Here is a 22,434-nt window from a genome sequence, read left to right as displayed (position 1 = left end):
TTTTTTCCCTCTCCTGATAAAAGTCATCTATCAAGGTGTTCAAGGCTGATTCAGTCCTGTAACCAGGCTGAAATTCAGATTGGAATGGCTGTAGATAATCAGTGTCCTCCAAGAGGTACCTGCTGTTGTTCTGCCATGATGACCCCCTCAGGTAACCTCCCTAAGAAAAAGGGGTTTTCAAAACTGGGTGGTAGTTGTCAAATAGCTTTAAGTTCAGGGTGGGGCTTGGGAAAGTGTTCCAGGGTGAGTTTTGGATTGGTAGTTTATTTCAAAGTGATAAGAAGTCCTTAGAAACAACCAAATGAAAGTAGCAAGAATAAGTTTTTCAATCCTGTAACAACAAAATCCATTAGGAATTTCTGGTCAGTCTTTTGTGAAAAAGATCCTTTTAATTTATGTTAAATGCACATGTACATAAACCATGTGGGATTTGAACTTCCATGTTCCACAGCCCTTCTTTAGGAAAAATTGAATATTCTCAATAGCACTTCTGTATGGTAGCAATGGTTTACAATCTTGATCGTGTTCATAGAAATTCATCACAATAAACCAGACCTCCTCAACCTGATGTCCTTCAGATGTTGAACTGCAACTTCCATCTTTTCCAACCCACGAAGAATATCAAGCTTATGGAAGTTGCAGTTCAACTCTTGCTCAGCCTCAGCTGAACTGCAAGAACAAGAGTTGGTCCCTACTGAACTGTAAATGAGGCAGATAATTTCTTGGCTGTATTAAGGGAATCTGTAGAGTAAGGAAACATGCTAGACACCTCCCTCCCATCCAACTGGCCTCCAAAGCTAGAGGGAGGATAGTATTTCTTTACTGAATTGCTTTCCATTTTCAGATACAGCAAGCCCAAGGACTCAATATCCAAGGACAGAAATAGCACACCAAAGTCTGGTACAAACAGTGCTCCCCTCATGGTTATCTCCGGATACAACATGAGAGGTTCACAAGATGCCACCAAAGCAGGGGAAAAGCCTTCCTGCACCAGACACCTCCAGTCATTTCTGGGTGGGTCCCACAACATGCTTGAAAGTAGCAGGCCTCCAGAGACCAGATCCAGGTTCTGATGGATCTTGAGAAAAAAGCCTCCATCTTTCTTCCAGTATCAGTGGGCCCTGGTGAATATACCTGAAGATGGGACAAATGGCAGAAGACTGGCAGCAGCAGTACTAAGGCACCACATTGCAATTCTTCTACAACAGCCCCAATGCAATCTTGACCAAGAACTATGACGACAGCCCATCTACTCTATGTAGCATTCCAGTGAACCCCTCCAGTTTTTTGGTAAGGGGATTTTCAAGCTCACTCTGTTAGCCACTACAGTACACCAGCTCTTACCTTCCTTTAAATCCATAATGAGAAAGTCTGGCAATCCAAAAACCAAAGCTTAAATTAATTTATTGGTTAAACAATGAGAAAATCTCACAAAACAGATTTTATTTACATGATTTACTGTGAATATTCTAAAAACCATTTCACATGAACATTGATAGAATGGATTTAACTAATGAACTGACATTGTACATGCAGAATTACCCTGATAAGAAGGAGATGGCTTGACTAGATAAAAGTTTTATAATTGGATATACTAGTGCAGTGGAGTGGCCTTTTCCATAAGAGGGTTTCCAGTTTGTAGACAAAACACAACAAAATAAAATAAGTATACAATTTCATAATTCTAATCAAAAGATTCAGCTTATCCAAAAAAGGCCTACCAAAGTGTGGCTTTATATGATAGTTCTACAAGGGTGAGTGGTATTCCTTCCAACTTTAAGTTCCTCTGAGAAACCTTTAGTTTCAAAGTGCTGTGGGATCCTTCTTTCATATGTAAGCCACCAGTAGTATGTTTCTTTGCTTTGCATGAGTAAAGTCCTCAAAAGCAGCTTCACAGTAGCTAGCACTGCAGTACTTAGTATCCAGCATGTCTCAAGCATTAACATTTTGCATTACTACAAAATGACACTTTTGTTCATGCAACACCTGGAATTATCCATCATGTGCTAAGTAGCTGAAGCCTTCTAAGATAATAAGAATATGAACAGGTCCTGTTTTTACATGGAATGTAGAGTGGCACAAAAACAAGATTCCGTAAGAAAGAATTCAATACTATAAAATTTGAGGTTGGGTGGTGGGGGATCAGCGTTTGCAACAAAAGCCTTAGGCACCGCACCAAAACACAACAATACTGAAGCTAGAATTACTATAATTTTTGTTTTGGCCAAGTTAACCTCACCCATTTTACCAAAATAGTTCATATACATAACAACAATTCCTTAACTTTCAGAAAGTCAGAAGAATTGCATCCAATAAAAGTACTGATTTTTTTCCCTGTGTATTTATTGGTTAGAATCATGTCCATAAAGAGAATCCTGGAATTATTACCAATTTAAAGTTTTCTTTTTCATAGTTTGGGCAAAGCTAGAGTTTGAAAAAGGCGCAGAGTTCTATATATTCTGTGCAAAACTGTTTTTCTTGTGCATGAATCCTCTGTTATGCAGCAGCAATAGAGGCATCATCTGGCTGACGTCCCTGGGGCTTTAGAAGAAAAAGAGAACAAATGTAGTATTACATTTAAGCTGCAATTATACAGCACAATTATATTCAATCTACATATCTATACTTTGTGTGGTTTGGAATTCACATCAACCGAAAATTATAAATCCATTCTAGTATGATCCACAGTGTAATATAACTCTACTTAAAGGCCCTGCAGTGATTGCTTACAGTTCTGCCCATAATTAATTGCAAGCATGTGCCATTGAAATCAACATGTGCCAAGGGATTATTAGAATAAATACTATTAGACTAAGGCTGCAAGACACCAGGGAAATGCAGATTATCATGGTATTACATTCATATATTAGTAGAAATACAAACAGCAACTTTTCATACTCCTACAAATATTCTTTTTTTGTCTGACCATCTGCCTTTAATCTTATCTGTAACACTCTAAACAAAAAACCTCAGCAGACTGAGTCTAGTAGGTACCACACAGGTAGGCAGGAAAAACATATATTAGATGCCACCTGAAGCTGAGGTGTTTCAATTAATAAGTTGTCCCAACAGGAAAGAACATTTCTGTCATGTTGTGGGACTAACAACACTAAATCCTTTGCTACTATGGAAGGAAGACATTTGCATCATAAATGGAAACTTCTGAACATGAACAAGAAGCACTCCATCAGATTTTAAGACTCTTATCTAGTTTTCAAGAATATAGGAAAGCAGAGTTACCAGAGATTGCTAGAAATGGCTTAATATTTAGCCAAGAACAGATTACAACACAGGGCAGGTATATAGTTTCTTTGCCTGGGGCAGCAGGCTTATGTCTCTAGCCGGCTGCAAGTGTAGATGACTGATCTACAAGGCATATTGATTGTCAGAATTTGTGGGAAACACCCATCCTTCCTGGCTGCAGTGCAGTCAAGCAGAATGCAGCGCCTCTTCACTATGAAGGGGGGATTAAGTTGGCTTTTACTATATACTTCACAAAAGGCCCATCACATTTTTTTCAAGGATTTCACTAACTCTGCCTGGACAGGTCTCTTCCTAGCCACCAGCGTAATTCCTGCCATGAAAAGTAGGGTGGGGAGAGGAGAAGAGAAAAGCCATTCACCAACTTTATAGCAGCTAAATAACTACATCATCCTATGCACTTTAGCTAATACTAAAGAAGTTATCAGCACTGTGACTTTCCAATTTCAGTTATTTGCAAATGTAATTTAGCATTGTGTTAATTCATAATCCAAAGACATTTATTCTATCTTCAAAATCTATTTTGATAATCACTTTTCAAAGTATCAAAACATAACAGAGAATGAAGGCATCTTTCTTTTATTTTTGTAAGAATCACTGAAGTGCATTTTGCAGGAAGGAATCAAACAACACTAGGTGGGCTTAATATAATAGCTATGCCTGTATGTCATTCTATGCCACCCTGCAAATAAAACTACATAGTGTGGATTCTTCATGGAACAACCCATAGCATGGCCAACAAATAATTAGGCTCACTATAATTTGTTCTCTACACCTTCTCCCTTGGTCCTCCAGCCACTTTTTCCCATTCTCCTTTCTTTCAACGGAATCTGGGGGTTCTGTTGTTGTTTCTTCCAGTGGGGAGATTGGCCCCCAAAAATGTTTGTCATTTTTGTATACTTTTTTTTTTGGTCTTTCAAGTCTTATGTATGTCCAATATTCGTGCCTGCCAATTTTCTTGTATTTTTCAGCTGTCAAAGGGAGCAACAAGTTGAAAAAAGTAACATACATGAAATGTATAAAAAGCAAAACTGCATATAGATTAATTCGCACACAGTTACCAGGGACCAACCAGCGAGTTACTGGTTGAAAAGCACTGAAAGCAGGAGGAATCAGCCAAAGAAGCTGCACCAAAAGGAGGTGGGGATATTATCTCTCCTTTATCAATGTAATTCTCTTGAGTTTTGAAAAGCTGAACTGTCAGTTCCAAATACCTTTCATCATCTCAACTTTGCCTGACCCTTCAGTTGTTCTGAAAAGGGGCAATATAAACTCCCCCATTCCACTTTTTATGGCTCCTTTTCAGAGCACTTACTGCTGCTGTTACTGTGTCTCTTTGACAATTCTAAAAAAATCCACTAAAAGATATGTAAATTTAATGCATGGAAAGTAAATGGAAGAGAATTTTTTTACACCTACAGTAACTACTCCAGTGCTGCATGTGTGCAAATTTCCCCTTAATTTATTTCCTTGCCATTAAATTTCTATATATTTTCCAGTGCAAACCCCTTCTTTTGGGGCACCTATTTCTGCCATTTTAATTATGCTTTTCAACTGACAACTTGGTAATTGGTTCCTGGCAACTGTACACAAATTAACTTGCACGCAAACTTGTCTTTTCAATATATTTTCTACTCCATTTTCCTGGTCCCTTTGATAGCTGAATAGGGAATACATCAGAAAAGACTGTATATGCCAGACAGCTGTTAAAAGTGCACTTGTGACTAAATATATAAATAACTGTGAATACAATTGTGCGATTTATGGCACTGAGAAGGGAATAAAAAGGTGGTCAATGACTGATCACTTGGGCATCAGTGGAATGGCTAGCGCTGGCAGGGGCAAGGGAGAGACCACAAAAAGGGGAGGGGAGGGGAGGGGAGTTGCAGCTCTTGCTGCATGGCTTTCTACCCGATTCCCCACAAGTCATAATAAATTGCTCTCCCAGGTTGAAAGAAAAAACAAGCCATCACCCAAGTGAGATGGTGTAAATTTGTGACCTGGAACTGAAGAGGATTGGACCCGATGGCCTTCTTGGCCCCTTCCAATTCTACTTTATTCCATGGTCATGGATTGAACAACCCATAGAACAAGCCATAGGTTGCCAAGGTGATCTGCTGTCCAAAAATAAGTCAGCTAACCTGCAGAAAGTGGTCCAGGTTCAGACAACAGTTCCCTCAATAGGTTGTCATACCATGCATGGCCCAGTCAATGCTTCTCAGAAGCTTAATTAAATAAGCATTAAATACAGTCAACAAGCACGTCCTTTAATGACTGATAGTCAAATTATAGTCTCAATTCTTACAATTTGCAATTTCCAGGTAGAATTGCACTAACTTAACATCTAACCTAAGCCCATGAGTGAAATCCATGCTAAAAGAGATGTAAGCAGCTTTGCTGCCATGATTATACTTTACCTTTACAAAGATGTGAGTTGGTATAAACCTTCTAAGCAATTGGTTAGTGAAGTGTGGAAACCGTAACAGATTGATATTGAGTGAGGGCAGCTGTTGATATCCAGCCATGAGAGGGTAGAAGTTGTATAACATTTCTTGCTCAGTACCAGGAAGAATTCGCAATCTTATCTAAAATACAGTACAAAGTCTTTAATTAGAGATCTTCCTTATTTTGGACACAGACTACAAGCTAGACAATTATTGTATTAAAAATTGACTGTGTTTGCATTGATTCAAGTCTGCTTTAAACAGTTAATCACATGTGTCCATTATTTATTCTCATTTAATTTCTCAACCTTCAGTCAACTGTCACATAATTCACTGTTTTTCAGACTTCGTTAGCTCTTTCCATTTAATTGGGGCAGTGCAGGTAAATTGTGTGGTTTCCTATGGTAAATCCATACTTTCCTCTCTTATTGCTATGATCTTTTTTTCTTTTTTGCCTCCTCTCTAATCTAGATGCCTCTTAACTACAATAATTACAAGGCTCCCTAAAGGTACCTGGCTGTTTGAGTCAAACCAAGGGTACATCTATTTCAGCATTCAGTTCACAAAGCAAGCAACCAGAGAGCAATAGAAAGTTCATAAGTAAAAGAAAGTGCAATACCACTATCCTGCCATTTTTCCCAGCCGTGGGTGCACAGGGACACACTGCCTCCAATACAGAAAGTAACATCTATACATCAAGACTAGTAGCCATTATAGTTCGATCCTCCAGATTTTTGTCCAGTCCTCTTTTGAAGTCATTTAATTGGTAGCTGTCCTGTGGTATCAAATTCCTTAGCTGAAGTATGTGCTGTGTGAAGTATTTCCTTTAATCTGTCCTGAATTTCCCACCATTCAGCCTCATGGGATGAGCCTGGGTTCTAGTATTAGCAGGAAGGGAGGAAAAACCTTGAAGAGCTTGGAAGTCCTTCTGCATGTTCCCCCAACCCCCCACCCTAACCACCGTACTCACAATTTTCCTATGCTAAAAAGTCCGAGTCATTGTAACCATTCCTCCTAGGGGAGCTGCTGCAGCAACTTGATCATTTTAGTTGTCCTCTTTTACACTTTTTCTAACCTTTCAATATCCTTTTTGAGCTACAATGACCAAAACTGTACACAGTAGCTCAAGTGTGGTCACGCAATAACTTCACGTAATAGCAGTGAGATAACATAATAATCATCCAGAGAGCCATTTTGGCGAATAGGCAGTGTAGAAATTTAATTAAACAAACATCAGTTTTATTTCTGATTCCTACATGGGCTATGCCTTTTCCAAGCAGCTGCACAGTGTATCAAGATTTTTTTTTAAAAAAATCAAGCTGCTCACTTCAATTCCAAGATCTTTTTCCTAATGAATCGCCACTAGCTTGGATTCCATCAGCATATTCACGGAGCTGGGAAATTCTGTCCCAAAGTCTATCACTTTACACTTGTTCACATGGAGCTGCATTTGCCCATTCTCTCAGTTTGGAGTGATCCTTTTGGGAGCTCTTCACAATCCCATTTTTAAAAACTATCCTAAATAATTTGGTGCCATCAGCAAATTTAGCTATACTGTAGTGTTTATCATAAATAACCGATGTTTGTTGCACTTTACTACAATCCATGTTCCACAGCAGCAGATCCTTTAGATGCCACCCTTTTTATTGATTTAGTGAGTTGTACAAATATAGAACTGTAATGACAGAAGAGTAAATGCCAGTAGAATTTAAAACAGGCTCAAAAGTCTAAGCAAGTCACAGCTCTTACCTGCTTAAGGCCAGAAAACATGAAAGCATCACTGGGTTCCACTGACACTTCTACATCTTGAACTAAATTAGTTTTATTCTGTAGGTGATATTTTACAGGTAAGGATTCTCTGACGCGACCAAATGATGGCAGATCTTTGGAAAGGACAACAGCAGTTTTATACACATACTTCAGTGGATGACATTTCATATTTCAACTTTGCAAGAATATATTAATACTACTTAAGATTATCTGCCTCAGAGACCAAAAAGATAAAATGTTTTGAGAAGTGATCAAACACTTGAGTAACCATGAAAACATTGTGACCTGAAGTACCACTAAGAAAAATATAATTAGTTCTCTTTTCAAATTCAGAACATTGTTGAAAGGCTGCAAGGCAAATTCCATCTGTCACTCATATGTCAGTCATTAGAGTAAGTGAAAGGGAAAAGTGGTGTATCTAACATACTTTTAAAAATGCATCTGGGATGGCCAGTTTCAGTGGGTTGGTTTTTTTTTGAAGTAGAAATGCATTTAAGATGTCATGTTGGTAACAAATCAATAGAAGTCAAGTGCCTAGCAAACCAATCCACAAACCTGTAAATCAGAGTATTTCAAGCCATTTCAGTATCAGCAACTTGAACAAGACTTTTGTAACAAATCTTATGATTAAATGAATTCTAGAACCAACATATAAAATTGGAAGCACAGCTACACAAGTAAAAGAGGTTCTGGCAGAAAAAGCAGATTGGTAAACATATACAGGAAGTAGCAAGACCTTGCTATTTGAACCATTTAGGTTTTGAAAACAAAGTGATAATTCAAGAGATTCAGTCTTGGATCAGAAATCTTGGGTTTTCATTTTTGCCCCTGAAGCTTGCCGTGTTAACTGGACCACTCACTGTTTCACAGGCTGATGTAAGTGACTCATGGGAATCTTTTATTATATAATGAACAAATGACTTTAAAAAACACTCAGTGTGCTTTATCTACAAACTGTTAATAAATCAACATTTTCATGTTAACAAACCAGAATCAGTTTTTCAATTAGAATAAGATTTTGGGAGTTTGCATTCACACATATATTAGCATTACCTGCATTGACATGGAGTGGTATACTTTCTGTAATAACATGAGGAAGTGTGATCACAGTATTAACAGGCTTGCTGTTCACAGCCGAGGTCCTTTAAAAAAATCCACAGAGATGTGTATTTTTAACATGAGGTTCACTATGAAAAATCAGCAGCAGATGCCTACCTAATTTTCACAGTTTTAAAGGTAGGAGGAAAGTTAAAGGAAATTCAACAAATTAGATGTGGAATACACTGGGGTGCACAGCCTTTAACTCCTGAAGAATAATACTGAGGCCTTCCTGGTACCCTGACCATTAAATTAAATTATCTACCACTCTCTTTACCCCTTCTGAGAGCTCCTTAGACAAATCAGCCTCTTCCCACCACTGCCAGCAGCAAACAAAGAGTAATAGGGATCAGGATTACTGGGATGTGTACATCTGTAGCCCCCAAGTTAGCTTCACCTGTGACCCTGCAGGAGTATACAACCTTTGCAGCCTGACCTACATGACAGACAGCACTTCTACAATCCTGTCTGCAGTAAATCAGAGAAAATATCCTGAAGAAAGGCTTAATGGATAAAACATGGAAACAAAAACACAGCTGGAAGGCAGCTGTTCAGGGGAATAGACTGACTTAGTACTTTTTGTTTTTCTTCTTTAATATTTCTAAGAGTTTTCTATTCAAAAGAGACTGTATTCCCCCTGCACCTGGCTTAATTCCAGATGTAAACTTTTGAATATTAAAAAAATACAGAAAGGGTATTTCAGAATAAGTGAGATCTAGAAGAGAAATTACACTGATAGATTCAGATGCTCCCTATACTACCATTTGATTTTGCATAAAATCACAAAATTACTGGATTTCAGAAGGTCCCCCTGCCACCAAAGCTCTGCCAGGCCTTTCTACATAATAGAAATAATGGAGTTCCAAAAGGTTTCAGCCTGTACACTTTGGATTGTGCTTTCTTGGTCAATTCAGCATCATTATAGAGTAACTGGGTTTGTGAGAAGATTGACATTGACATCAGTGGCCAAGAAAACAGAAGCATTCATGGTTACATGACAGTCAGGACATAGATTTGATCCAAAAGAATTCAGGACATCCATGCAGGCTTTGGCACATAAGTTTGCAGGCCAGGAAAGGCAACAGAGAAAGCTGTATCCATGCCACACAAACTAAATGTCTTTATAAGGCTTCTGGGTATCAGGAGGGAATTATTAGACAGAATGAGATGAAAATTTCCCATTCAACTCAACTCCCTAGTAAAGTACAACATGGGTTCCACAAAGTGAACTGAAAACTCCAGTCAGAATCCTGCTCTGAGCAACATTCTTTTTCAATTCTGCTTTTCAGCAGTATGTTATGTAAGTTATTCCTAATTCATTTTGCCAAGGGCCTAGATCTCAGACTGTACTGCTAGAGTCTCCACTAGCTAGAGGAAGAATGAACCCCTTCATCCAGTTGAAAGTCTACTTCTCATTGGAAAGAAAAATGTCACCCTGCCTTATCTAAACTAGTTAGAACAACATGCTCACACGCTTTGAATGGATGGGGTTCTTGAAAGATATGGCAATCCCTTCTTGAGGATGTGTCTTGCATAGCCTCTTGTCATCCTCAGCTATTTTAATGGCAATGAAATCTAGCTAAAAAAGAAAAAGACCAGACCTCCAAGCATACACTTTATTTTGCATGAATGGTATGCAGGAAGGACAAAATATACAGCACTAATACATGGGTGCTGTCTCTACCTGTATAGAGAGGAATAGTTACCTTTTCCAGGAGATTACATAACTTCCAGTAGCCACTCCACTTTGTCCAGTAACTGGGGGACAACGAAGGCAAAAACATTCACTGGCACTCTCACCTGTCTGCAAAACAACTATGCAAAAAGTTAGGTTTAGTCTAAAATTGAAAAAACTTACTCAGACACTAAATAAATATGAACATCTATTTTATAAATTATCCTTTAAAATCACATAAGCAAGTGTGGTAAAATGTGCTAAATATTGTGCAGACAAAAGCACATTGTACAAAACATTTTCCACTGTTCACCAAGAAAAAGGAAGTGGAATTCATATAGAGGAATCAACTCTGGAACAGCAGGCATTTAATAAAAAAGGTAGTATTTTAAGTCAGCAAGCCTCTCCAAGACTAAGCCATACCTGATGGAGGAAAATAAATCAAGATTACCTCATTATAGAATTAGGTACTTTCACTTTGTGGTAAATGCAACAAGATGATACAACTACACATAATGGTGGCAAATCACAGAATAAGTAAACTACAGTCAGTTGTGGCAAGTGGTGGGTGCCATCTGCCATTGACCAGATCAATTAGAGGTTGCTATGTGACATGTGAACTCAGAAACTAAGGATTAATTGTGGGTTTCCTATAGGTTGTTTAAAACACAATTTACCTACAGATGAGGATCACTGCTTTTCCAAAGAAAAGGGAATGGGATGCACTTTGGCACTTTCCTAAGCAGTGAATTTCAGGAAAAAAGAAAGAAAGTGCATCACCCTACGGACTGTAGGAGGTAGAGGTGGGAAAGAGGATCTCGCCACGGCATGGGGATAAATTGTATCATGCTCTTTTTGTTAACAAATACAACTTGCACCTTTGTTTTGCTTTGACAAGAGAAAGCAAAAGAAAATCCTATTTGGAGCCTCTTTGGGTAAATGTCCAAAGGTAACCTCCAGGAGATTGATCCAGCCAAGACTTCAAATTCCTGCACTTGCAGAAATGTGGATCTCTGCAGTTACACAATTGTGTCTACATCTGAAACAAGAAATAGAACAAACATATTTGCACACACGGTGTGCACAGCAAAATACTGCCTGGGAACTTTGACAGGGCTATCAGTGGTTGTTAAAATGAAGTTTCTCTTCAAAAAAAAAAGGACTGTTATGATGGGGAAAGGGAGACAAGTTAGTTCTGCTGTCCCTTTCCTGGGATACCCACTGAAGGGCTGGCAGAGAACAAAGATGAACACAAAGATGAGAGAGGATGAACACACCACAGTGAGCCTGATCATCTGTCCATCACACTGTAGGATGATCACAGAGCAAACAGCCCACTGTGGATTATTGCCAGGGTGGGGTTGGTGTGATGTGCAAATGTACCCCCAGTCTCCAGGTTCAGATGTCATGTAGCAATTTCTGACTGGCATGATCAAAGGTTGCATTTGCTAAATTAACCCATGATTTGCTGCTGTTAATATGTGGACAATGTTTATTTGGTGATGGAGAGGACCCAGAAAGAAAAGTGAATTTATCTCCTATCCAATATTTCTTAAAAACTTTGGCCAATGGTGGGCAGAACGTAGACTGGGATCCACTAGCAGATTTATGTGTTTTGCAGAAGAGCTGCAAAGATTTCTGATGACCAATTGTTTAACAATGGTGACAACAAATCCCTCCCACCCCACTTCCCTAAATTACACTACTGAAATGAAGATCGTTTAGGGTAAACATAAGCAAAATTGTATACGGAAAGACTGATTTGTGTTCAATTCTGGTACTCACAACAAGTTCATGCGCTCAGAGTTCTGTAATTCTATTTCTTTTGCACTATGCTTCAGTTGGTTGTTCTTGGGATTCTAATTTTTAAAAAATCTGGTCCCATCCCCTGTCCTGACTTAGGCTACGCTAACCTTGCATGTTATAAATGTAAATGATCCAATTAAAAATACCAACCACTTTGCTAGATATAATGTATTAACCCTCAATGAGTTTCTATACAACTGCAATCCCAAAAGAATATGCTCTTTAAGAATATGCCATTAGCGTCTCACCATTCTCCACATAAGACTCTAGCTGATCCACAGGTACCATAGAAGGGGAAAGCTGCAGCTTGCTGGTTACAATAGTGAGAGCCCAGGGTGAAGCACTTAGGATGTCTGTCATCAGTAAAAATGGTATGTCTGCGAAGACTTTATCTAAATGCTCAAACTGCCAGGAAGAGGAACAAAGGCTGGGTTATTTTACTGCTCATTTTGTCTATCCAGCTATGTGTAATTTCAGATTGCCATCACATACCTTAGTTGAGACAAACTTAACAGCAACATCAAAAGGAAATACTGTCTCTATGGTCACTGTTTCATCCTGCATACAAATGAAAACGTAAATTGCCTTTCACTTTATTTTGAGGGATCAACATCAGACAACAGTCTTAAAATTCCTCTGCCACTGCCATCTCTCCTGCTTGGTGTTGACCTGTCATCCAGGTGACAAATCTTCAAAGAGTTTGATCCTATCTGAACTAGCATTTTGCTACCCCAGATGGACTGCATTCTTGATAACACATTAGCCTCCAAAATTAATAGATTTTATTCTGGCTGTCCCATATTGGCCCGCTAAATATTTTAACACGCGAGTAATTTAGCATCCCAATCCTAACATGTTACATCAGGTCTGTACAGCTCATGACCCATTAAACTTCATCTATGTACAATGTGGTTCAATATGTGATAAATGTTGAAGAAATGTTACTCTTAATTAGAGGTGTGAAGAGAGGTATGGGGAACACACAGATAAAATGGAAGGAGACACAGGGTTCCTTCCTACTATATTTTGCTCTTCATATCTGTGCATTATTTATCTTTATTTATATGTACTATAAATACATTGCAGTTTGAAGCCATACACTTTTACAGTAGCTCTTGCATTTAGAAAAAGGAAGCCATTTCTATAACTGCAGCAAAGACAAAAATTCATAAAGGGCAAGCCTAGAAAAAGCCGCAAGCTCCTCCCATAGACTGTATGTATCCTTCCTAATGAGTGTGTATGACAGAAGAAGACCTTAATAAGTGAAGCTAGATTACTTCCATCTAAAAGTACTGATGAAGAACAAGTATCTCCCTAGAAACTTTCTTTGCTTCCTTTAGAGACAGGCAACTTTGGAGCGAGTGGTATCTGCCTGCTCTGATTAAATTTATTGTTTCACACATTACTGGATGGGATGGAAAGCAATCACTAGAAAACAGCCACTTAGGGTTATTTCATACTGAATTTCAATGGAATTTATCTATGCATGCTGAAGAACTGCTTATACTCATTAAAGCCTTCTGTTTTAACCAGTGAGGCTCGCTAGAACACATTCTGAGGAGAATCTTTCACTGAAAATCAGTGGCTTCCACTAGTCCAACATACCCTGTGACACTTGCAGAGAATTTCTTTCCCTTCAATGGTTGCACTCACTAGGTAGGAAACATATACAAGAAACATCCTAGTACCAACTGTTCCACAATGAATATATATAGGTTTTTCCAGCTGTAGAGCAAGTGAAAAACAAAAGGAGGAGTGGTTAGACAGAATGAAACAGTCAACATCTTAAGTACACTAACTCTGAAGTCCTACTTTAAAGTATAATCATACCCCAAAACACTTTTGATTATTCTGAATTCTGTGAACAAACTTAATCCATCATTTGTTCTTCTAAATTGTTACACCTCTTACTATGGAAATAATATGGTTGTAGTTTGCACTATGTGCAAATAAATACTTGGAGAAAAGAATGAATTTATTAACAGCTTACCATTGTATTGCCTTACATCCATTCTGGCCCTGATCTTATTTATGCTTAAGTCATAATGAAATTAAAGAGATTTTAAGTGCAATCTCTTTTTGGATTGGGGTCATTATCTATATGTAACATAAATGCATCCTTAAATTTCATACTTGTTATGTTGACAAAATATAATGCATGCTTACCTTTTCACCTGGTTGCAAGTCTCCTACAGGGATATCAGGAAGTAGGGCAGGATAAGAATCATCGCATGTTTCTGTTGCATTTAGAGTCACATGAGTTTTCTGAGTTAGGTTTGCATCTTGGCCTACAACAAAAGAAAAAATATTTTAGGTAGATTATATAATTATGTCTGTCACAGTAATGGATAAGATGTTACATTATTCGCTTTTCCAAAACACAGTCATAATCTGAATTGATTTGGTTTGCGTAGCAGATTGGTTCACACAGAAATTTTGCTCACGCAAGCTTCATTTCTTCTGAAGTATACCATTCATCCTTGGAAACCAAAACATTTTAAAAAATCTTCCAATAACACATTTGCAGGATTATGCACATGGCTGAAGCAAGTCTTGCGATTTTAAATCAAGATGGCCTGATTCTCTATTTCAAAGAAACTCCAGGTTCTGAAAAAGTTGTTATCAAGTAAAACCATTCCCTTCAATTCTGAAACTGTTCTTAAATGTCAAAACATTATTTTGGGATCAGACTTGCATTGAGAAATTCACCACCCTTTCTATTTTACCAGTGAAAGAACACATGCACCAAAATCTAATCTTATTTTTAATAATTAAGGACTGACATATAAGTAGTAAAATAAAAACATATCAACCTATACAATGAACGTTCTCTCTCAAAAGATGGCATACATACAAATCAGCACTACCCCATAATAGTGATGACAGCAATAATTCATGAAGAAAACTGTGAACTTTTTTTAGTGCTAAAAATAGATCTCTGGGTGGCATGCAACTAAGTACTACCACCAATGGAACTGCTTTACCAGCAGAATGGAGAGCAGGCAATTCCCCCTCCCTTCTTGTAGCCTCCTGTAGGGGACCCTACAGAGCAGGTGGTGGGGCATAATTCAGGAGTTGTTGGAACAGCAGAAAGCCTATTTGTAAGATGTTGAATTTTTCAGTCTGATTTGTCTTTGGTCATTAACTCCAACTGTTTAGCTATTTACTTGTCATGTCTTAAAACTGTACAAAAGAAAGGGCTTATTTAATCCTTTCCACAATGTGACCATCACTGTCCACAGGGATTCTCAGCTAATACATCACATCACACAATGAATACCTGGTTTTAAGCCTGCTGTGAGCTTTATGTCTTTGGCAACTGTCTTCTCATGTGACTGGATTGTCACAAGCAAACAGTACATTTCATTCGTCAAGGCAGGTGGCTCATGACTGAGCTGGACAGAAATGTTTGGCACTCTAGAAATGATCCTTTAATGAAAACAAGAAAAAGGTCAACCACTTGCTGTATCTTAACACGCTTACAGCCTGGTCTTTCCCCACCTCTAGCTTTCACAGCACAAGCCTCTGCTTGTGACTGCAACATCAGCAATCTATGCAAGGCAGGCAGGGCAGAACAATCACATTTTGTTCTGTATACCTTTCAAAACTCTACCAAGCTCTCTCCTCCCCACATACTTCAAGCCTGTGAACTTTAGAGGGCAATAATTGGCCCTGAGGATGCTCTGCTAGGAACCTCAAGATGCCCCATGTTCAACCCAGTCTCTTGCCAAAAAAAGGTCTTACAGTTGTTTAAAAGAGGTTGTTCAGCAATGTTGATTTCAGGTGTTGGCCTACACGTAGTACTTGCTTTCAATATGGGCTTTAAAGTACATATTCTTCACAAGTATAATAGATAAAACAACTGTTTCTGTTCCCCTACTAACTAAATATGTAGCTGAATGCCAACATGGGGCTCATACTGATATCTGTTCATTTTCCATCTTACTGAGAAATGTCTACTGTTCCCATTTTACAAAGGGGAAGAAGCAAAGCTTCTTGAATGTAATTCCTTGAGCAGAGCTAGAATGTAAACTAAGGTCAACATTCCAACACTCTGTTCAATAGCACTTATCAATGCCAAAATTGAGTGTTTTTCTCTCTCAGCCTTTGTAATCTCACAGTAATGTGAGCAAGATAGAAACCACAATTAAGAGTAATAAGGGACATCAACAAAACAGGAGCTTGAAATGCTTCTGTAAAAAAAAAAAACTAGTAAAAACAGGACAACATGAGTTAGTTGTGATGCTTCTTGAAATCAAGAAATGACATTGTTTATGTAGGCAGCAATTTACACCCCATAAAAACTGGTCTGAAGTCTCAAATACTGTTATGTTGTTTACCCCTTTAACTGACAGGGTTTGGGATTTCATATCACCTTACCTTATTTTTTCTTAATTATATGTTTATTTAGGCATTCTAGAAGTAGAAAAAAATCTACTTGGTTTCCTAAGCATATCAGATAAATGGATTGTACTTTAGAACGTTATAAAACAAAATGAAAATATTGGGTACGTATATCATAGTAACATAATCCTTTGCGCTAGGAAAAAAGCATATTCCATAATGCATGTCCATTCCCACTTACATTGTGCTTGCCTGAACAGTAAGGCTGTCCCAATGAACCTCATTATCTGCAAGTTTAGGCCGCCTTTTGAAGGAACGAGCAGCCAACAGCGCTTCCTGAGAAGAAGCTGCATCGCCGCCTCCTCCATGCCAGTTCACCATCACACACCTGCCATTTTCACGACCCAGAAGCAAATCCACTGATGTGATCTGAAAGACAGACAGGTATCCTATTCCTCATCACAGTCAATTTAGTGACTGATTGGGTTCACACAACCCACCAACTCATTGTGGGGAACTAGCCACTGATGGTTATTGTGTTGTCTGAACCTAGGCTACTCCCTGCAAGGTCACTTAGTTTTGAGCAAGCAGCAACCCTAACAAGCTATGACTTATTCTAGAGTTGTTCAACCTATGATGGGTTGTCATGAATGGAAAGAGCAGTAAGTGGAGAGGAGCAACGCAGAAGTTGTGCACGTGAGCAAGTTTCCTCTGCATTTATCTCCTAGCTATAAAATTTGCATATATTTTCCATACCAAAAATGTGCAATTACTGACAATTTCAAAAAAATTTAAAATGTGGCACAGCAAGAAAGAGCAAATGGGGTACCAGGACCAAGAATAACTAAAGCTGCCTGCATAAGACAAATTTCACTCTGACCATTCAACCACCTCCTCAGGGATTTTTTTTTTAATGTCAGGGTGTCACAGTAACTGCAGCAATAAGTACTCCAAAAATGGATGAGTTAATAGTTCTCCTTTCTGGAGTAGCTGGAAATTCAGGGTAGCTTTGAAGTGGCACCGGACAAAACTGTCAGTTCAACAATAAAAAGCCAGAGAATTACTCTGCTAAGGAGGTGATATTGTTCCCACCTCCCATTTTGTGCACCTCCTTTAGCCCCTCCACCACTTCATTTTCAGTTGATCTCTAGTCCATTGACAGTTGTCAACTGTGCCCATATTAGGCTCATCTTGTTAATCTGTTACTGATTCCATTTCCCTTTGATAACTGAAACTTGAAAGGTCATTGTCAAGGCAGGACTACACATATTGAACAGCTGCAAACGTACTTTAATTTAGACACCTGTGAAAGACTGGCAGAATAAAGGAGTAAGCATAAGAGTATGATGAGCACAGTTGCATAACCTTCAGGCCTAAAAAAATGAAGACCCTAGTTGCACTTTTATGAAATGTCTAAAAATAAGAATTAAAAATGGTGAAAAACAAAAAGGGGTAGCAATTGAAGTAGGGAAGGGAAGGGAAGGGAAGACAGGTGTTGCTATGAAGGGCACTGGGATATCAGCCAGAGCAGTGGTGGCGAACCTATGGCACGTGTGCCACAGCGGGCACTCAGAGGCCTCTGTCGACATGCAAGCCAAGTTGTTCCAGCATCACCCCAGCAGCTGAGCATTGGTGAAAAGCCCACATGGGGGCCATGCGGATGCTCAGAAAGGCGCCGTGGCATAAGGCGATGATGTCATGAGCCGCGACTCATTAGCTGCGACTCATCTGAGCTTTCGCATGGCTGGTCAGTGTGCTGCCAAGGAGATATAGAGATAGATATATAGATATATAGATAGATAGATAGATAGATAGATAGATAGATAGATATATTTACTTGGACTGGCTGTGAGTTTTAATACATTTGTTTTTATTAACACAAGACTTTAGCTTTGAGTTTTGAGTATCAGCATGAATACAACAGCAAAGATCACATTAATTGTGCAAAAGCATGCCAAATGCAAACTTTTACCTTTCAATAAAAAGCTGTTTACTCAGTATTCAGGTTTTATTGCAGTGTTAGCACTTTGCAATAAATAAGTGGGGTTTGGGTTGCAGTTTGGGCAATCAATCTCTAAAAGGTTTGCCATCACTGAGCTAGAGGATCAAGACAAAAAGGAGGAAAGAACAAGCCATGGTGAGCTTGATCAGCACACTGTGGGGTGTTCTGTGAACAACCCACACTGCACAGTTTATAGGCAGAGTGGCTTACCATGTTGTGTGAATGTGGTCACTGCAGTCATACAACATAACAACCAGTATGGACAGCAGCCATAGTAGGTTATTGTATCATCTGAATAAGGGACATTCTAAACAAGCCACCCTGAAAACCCATGGCTTCTTGGAGGTTTGGTCACACCATGGTGAGTTCTGTTATCTGAATCTAGGAGAAGGACTTTGTTGTGTGTTGCTGAGATGAACTACAAAGCCACTTGGCAAGAGCAGCACAAAAGCCCATGGCACTCTTCCCAATCTTGCTAGTGCTGCCTGTGATTTCCCTTGCCAGTGATTGCCCTTTCACCAATGCCCAAATGGAACTTTGGCAGGGCCAATACTTGCCGGCCACATTAACAAAAAAAATCAGATCTTCAGGAGTATGCATATGGGGCTGTTCTTTAAAAAATATTATCTGGCATATGTAGTCTTTTCTTGTCAATTTCCTTGCATGTTTCAGCTGTAGAAGGGAACTGACAAGTAAGAGGAGTACGTGCACCAAGAGGAGAAAGAGAAAATCCCTCACACAGCCAAGTAATCCTATTGTTCTTAAGTACCTCTCACTGATACTTCTCAGCGTTCTCCTTCTTTTCAACACTTCCCCAAATCTCCACCAAGTTGAAAAAGGGTAGATATTGTTTCAAGCTCACTTTCAGAGCAAGTCTTGTGGTAAGCTCAGCATGTTAAGATTAACGTAGTATTAAGTTTAATTCAAAGTGTTACAATGTGGTTGGCAGGCACCAGCTTCAAAGAGGTATTCAACTCACTTTGACACCAGAGGGAATGCCTCTTCAATGATGACACCTGCTGCCACAATGTTTTGATTTATTTGTGGTATTTATATGCAGCTAAGTATAACAAAATCTTCAAACAGTTTTGCAAAGTACCACAGAAGAATTCAAGATACAAACATTTATCTCATTAAATCAATTCTGAAACTGAAGGGTCACTATCTAACAAAAAAAAGATATAGAGTCCAAAAAGTAAAAACAATAAATTGAAAGAGTGCAGACATTGGGCTGGATCAGAGGATCATTCCTGCTTAGTAAGCAGAGATGTAAGCAGAGATATGAGTGTGTGTGCAAACAATCCATTTGCCTGTGCATGCTACCAATTTCCCTGCATGTTTCAGCTGTCAAAGGAAGAACCAGAGTGAGAGAAGTAGTTGCAGCAAAAGGCTTCAGGGCAAGTCAGAATATTAAAGGTGAGAGAGACAATTCCTCTCACTTGGCAATGTAATTATCTTGTTTTTCTGTGTTGAACTGACACTTCTCAGCTTCCTCCAGTTTTTCAAGTACTTGCCCCCAAGTCTCCAAAAAGTCCAGAAAGGGGGAGATACTGGCTTCTTGCCTTTTCTCCCCTCCTTTTCAAAGCAGCTTCTATGGTAAATGCTGCAGGAACTGCTCTAAAGAGGAGCTGCAAAAGAGGGGGAAAGGCAGTATCTTCTGTGTCTGGACTTGTTGGAGAATTGAGGAAGAGCTGAATGGGAGGAGGACACAGACAAGTGTCAGTTCAATATTGAAAAGTGAGGGGATTTGTTCTACCACAACCTGTGAAAAAATTTTAGAAATATGCCAAAATAACTGCATGTTTACTCAGGAGTCAGCTAAACTGAGCTCAGTAGGATTCCTCCCAATGCTACTGAGATGCACAAAACTTTTAGCTTCAGTATCCCCAGCTTTTCCAGAAGAACAGCCACGTCCCATTGGTTACCAAGGTTGCAATCTCACCCACAACTCACAATACTGAGCCGTGCAGCACTGCAATTCTCTTTACTGGACTGAAGAAGTGAGCTTATTTATTTACTTTTTGCTGAAACACCAAACCATTTGTTAGCATCCATGCTCCTCAACTGGAATCAACAATGTCTTTCATCCTTTTAAAGGCAGCCTTCTCCAACCTGCTGCTCTTTGGATGTTTTCAGTTTCAACTCCCATCAAACCCAATCACCATGGACAATGGTCAGAAATACTGGGAGTTGTAGTCCAAACCATCTGGGGGAAAACAAGTAGATTAACAATGTCTGAAGAAACATTTCTGAGTACACTGAGGACTTACCTCAATCTTTTTCCCCACATCTTCTGTTTTTGCCACAAATTTGAAAGTGAACTTCTTTGTTTTACCAGGAATAAGACACAGTGTACCCTGTATGGATGGTTCCAGGATTTCACCTTTTGGGCAGGCTTCTTCCACTACACAGTACTGGTTGTATTCCTATGTGAACAAAAAAGTAACATAACACAGCAAAAACTGAAACAAATTACTATTGCTATTATGAATGAAATGTATTATGCAACTTACACCAGAGTAACAACATATAAAAAACTTATGTATGATACAGTGTCCTGTAGGAGGAACTATAAGGGCAATTAAAAGTGTTCCAGAATTGCATTTTAAAGTAATTTAACAAGTAATACTTTCCAAGAAAATACTGCTCTGGGGTTACATTCAAGTGAATCTTTCCACCACCGGAAGCGATCTGTTGGACATGGATTTTCCTTTCACCTTCTGCAGCATGCTGAACCTACCACACACCCTAACTATGCTCCAGAGGGCTGGAGGAATCTTCTGGAACATGCACAACAGGGAAGAAAAGACAGGATTCCTGTTGTTTAAGTAGATTTCCACTTGTGTGACCCCTTACTTTATTTAGGGCAGTAACAACTAGGTTACAAACTACGTACACTTAGTTTGGCATGAGCCCCAAACTCAATGGAACTTCCTAGTGGTTGTATCAGCCTTCCCCAACTTTATGCCCTCTAGATGTGTTAAATTACATTATCCGTTATCCTACAACACTCAACTAACTGAGCAGGAGAGACTAAAAAGGTTTCATTTAATGCAAAGGGTTACAATGAGGTTGGCAGGTAACATCGTACAAGCAGTATTCTTATTTCTTTTACAGAGGCATGCACAAAATGCCATGAAAGAATTCAACATACATGCATTTTAATTATCTCATTAAATTAGTTCAGAACCTGAAGGATTGCTCTCAAAATACCAATAATAAAGAAAGATCTAGGTTCCAAAAAGTAGAAAACAATGAATCAAAAAGGAAGCTCCATCAACTTTGGACACTGGGCTACATCAACTTCCACATTTTGGTTTATGAAGGAAACATATAAATGAGTCTTTGTGCACATGCAACCAATATGCCTGAGACTTTTGGTAATGACGATGGTATAGAACAGCTATAAATAAATAAATATGCTGTTCCCTTTGTGCAAATGAGCAAATTGGAACAAGAAGGTTTCTATCATCTCCAAAGTAAACCAGAATATGAAGTCATGTTCTGAAGCTGGCTTCTCATCCTGGCTTGCTGCAAACCCATTAATCTTGTAGTTTCCTAGTTCAGATGAAACTATAGTGAGTTGATGAACTCAAAAGTTTCTTCAGCTGCAAAAGAAGTAAGATGCTGCATGTGTGCCCATAAAGCTCATTCATATCTTGATATATTAGGCTGAGATTTGATCATGCAAACCAGCCCATTTTGTGCACTGAACTGATTAGCAGAATATGACAACATCTATATCATCAAGAAGACACGCATCTTTCTTAGAATGTTTTTTTTAAATTACCTGATTATTGAAACTGACACATAACTTAGAAAACTGGATAGGGTGTGGGCAATCAGCTTTCAAATATATGTCAAACTGCACTGGTACATCAACATGAAAACTTGGAGCAAGAAATTTGGCTTTGCACTGAACTAGAATTTGGAGAAAAAAACAAAATCACGTAAATAGTCCAATACACATTATTAACACATGACTGTTAAAATAGAGAATTTCATAATAGGCCAGTGATACAACAGATGTGCTA

The 22,434-nt window shown here is 38.8% G+C and overlaps 1 protein-coding gene across 7 annotated transcripts in view; it reads right to left on the bottom strand.

The window, feature by feature from the left end:
• Positions 1–1,387: 1,387 nt before the first annotated feature.
• Positions 1,388–22,434, bottom strand: part of TRAPPC11 (trafficking protein particle complex subunit 11) — a 36,583-nt gene continuing 15,536 nt past the window's right edge. For 3 of the 7 annotated variants that reach the window (XM_044449839.1, XM_044449840.1, XM_044449843.1), the window contains 13 exons: positions 22,191–22,321; positions 20,671–20,826; positions 16,640–16,827; positions 15,335–15,483; positions 14,221–14,342; positions 13,660–13,779; positions 12,547–12,612; positions 12,303–12,459; positions 10,280–10,388; positions 8,529–8,617; positions 7,455–7,588; positions 5,679–5,846; positions 1,388–2,541 (listed from right to left, as the gene is read on the bottom strand). In XM_044449839.1, the coding sequence (XP_044305774.1) occupies positions 2,497–2,541; positions 5,679–5,846; positions 7,455–7,588; positions 8,529–8,617; positions 10,280–10,388; positions 12,303–12,459; positions 12,547–12,612; positions 13,660–13,779; positions 14,221–14,342; positions 15,335–15,483; positions 16,640–16,827; positions 20,671–20,826; positions 22,191–22,321 (1,634 nt within the window). In that variant the 3' untranslated portion in view covers positions 1,388–2,496. The other 4 variants (XM_044449841.1, XR_006416598.1, XR_006416597.1 and 1 more) reach the window with 4 other exon arrangements.

The sequence above is a fragment of the Varanus komodoensis genome, unplaced genomic scaffold, assembly GCF_004798865.1.
Source record: "Varanus komodoensis strain SLA01 unplaced genomic scaffold, ASM479886v1 scaffold61, whole genome shotgun sequence".
Classification (NCBI taxonomy): domain Eukaryota; kingdom Metazoa; phylum Chordata; class Lepidosauria; order Squamata; family Varanidae; genus Varanus; species Varanus komodoensis.
This window is presented reverse-complemented; position numbering and strand designations above follow the sequence as displayed.